Consider the following 1743-nt stretch of genomic DNA (forward strand, 5'->3'; position numbering starts at 1 on the left):
AGAAGAACTAAACCAAACCCAACTGGCTAATGTTAGGTGCACCAGTATTATTACTGGTGCACCCAACATTTTTTTGAAAATTCCAGAAATGCCCCTTGGTGTATTTTCTTATTTAAAAAGGTTGGTGCATAGTGGTTGCCACTGTTGCAATATGCTTAATTAATATCAATCAATAATTGTTGTCGGTAATTTGTGCTAATCACTACTTATATTCTGCTGCATAATTATCAGTAATTGAAAATGGTCCTTAAGTCCTCGTCCCCACACACTTGATGAACATTGAAACTACACATCATCATCCTTCTTTGTATCCTTCTCAACCAGAATCAGTCACTCAGTTTCTCTTTTTATAAACTAAACAGGAATATATAGTACGATGATGCAGAGATTCATAACTGAAAGGTCAAAGAAACAGTTAACAACGGATTCCACTCTTGTGAAAAAGGTTCCAGTATCTGCTTACACTCCTCTACTCCTCCTTCTCATCCTCCTCACCATTGCCTTCGTCTCTTCCCTCTGGGTAATTTGCTTACACTTTACACTCGTTTTCTCCATTTACTCTTAATTGCAGTGCTTGAATATGTTGTGCAATGCATGGAGTATTAGTATATATATTGCTTAATATTAACGCCATATGTATGTGTATAATTTTTATTTTTTTTATCAATAAATTTTATTAGCAGAATTCTTACATTTTCCCTTAATCCTCTGATCCATCTTATATCTCCCATGTATGTGTACCAATAACATGTTCTTATTGAATCGTTCAATTTTGATTAGATTAATTTAATTGAATTGCGTCTCTTGTAGTCTACACTTTCTACAACTAACACTAAACCGACAATTATTGGCAAGAAAACCTCAGTGGCAAATGTTGTTTCTGCAAAGGATAGGAAAAGCGAAGAAAAATCCAGTAGCAGGAAAAGGTTCGAATTAGAAGCGACATTAAACTGTAGCAATAATGGGAAGCAAAGATGTTCAAGTTATCCGACAAGTGGGTTGTTTGAAAGGGAGGAGGGAGGGGTGTGTCTGGAGTACTTCCGGTGGATCCAGGAGGATGTTGGGGCATGGAAAGAGAGAGGGATAAGCAGGGAGATGGTGGAGAGAGCGAAGAAGAGTGCACATTTTAGGTTAGTGGTGAAGAGAGGAAGGGTGTACGTGGAGAGGGATAAGAAATCGATACAGACACGTGAGGCGTTCATGATGTGGGGCATTATGCAGCTTCTGAGGAAGTGAGGTCGCGGAAGGAAGAAGAAGCGAAACAGACGAGGCGTGGAAGGAAGAGAAAGTGCTGGGTGTACAAATATTTTAAAAAATTTGACAAGGGTATTTAGTTATTTTCCATTTAAGTGCTGGGTGCACCAGCAATAATGCTGGGTGCACCTAGCATCACCCAACCCAACTCCTTTTAGCCATCATTATTTTTGGGCTACAAGCCCATGGGCTTCATAAATTTTCCAAGGGAGCTACTATTGGCCCTAGTGATTTGCTATTGGCACTACCCATGTGTGCTCTAAACAAAATCTTTCAAAAATTCCCTTTTCACATAAACATGATTCTGTTGGGAAAAATACATAATGTAATCATGTTTTCTTTGCGTAATAAGGAGTGCAAGAAACACACAATAGAAACAAGATTTCATTGTATATTTTGCCACAAAATCATATTTTCATCGTGTATTCTTTTGCACCCGTTTTACACAAGGAACATGTTTCCATTGTCTATTTTTTTTTAATTTTTCTA

General features: G+C 37.8%; 1 protein-coding gene across 1 annotated transcript; it reads left to right on the forward strand.

Moving 5' to 3' along the window:
- Positions 1-376: 376 nt before the first annotated feature.
- Positions 377-1391, forward strand: LOC114411212. The gene is made up of 2 exons (XM_028374963.1): positions 377-520; positions 811-1391. Exons 1-2 carry the CDS (start codon positions 377-379, stop codon positions 1234-1236), a joined length of 570 nt encoding a protein of 189 aa, XP_028230764.1. The 3' UTR covers positions 1237-1391.
- The last annotated feature ends 352 nt before the right edge of the window (positions 1392-1743 follow it).

The sequence above is a fragment of the Glycine soja genome, chromosome 5 (assembly GCF_004193775.1).
Source record: "Glycine soja cultivar W05 chromosome 5, ASM419377v2, whole genome shotgun sequence".
Taxonomy (NCBI): domain Eukaryota; kingdom Viridiplantae; phylum Streptophyta; class Magnoliopsida; order Fabales; family Fabaceae; genus Glycine; species Glycine soja.

Bases quoted from the DNA above. Each gene is read 5' to 3' on its own strand.
- LOC114411212 (XM_028374963.1), top strand. From the start codon at position 377: ATGATGCAGAGATTCATAACTGAAAGGTCAAAGAAACAGTTAACAACG. The intron at 521-810 runs GTAATTTGCTTA...CGTCTCTTGTAG, and splicing joins CCTTCGTCTCTTCCCTCTGG to TCTACACTTTCTACAACTAA.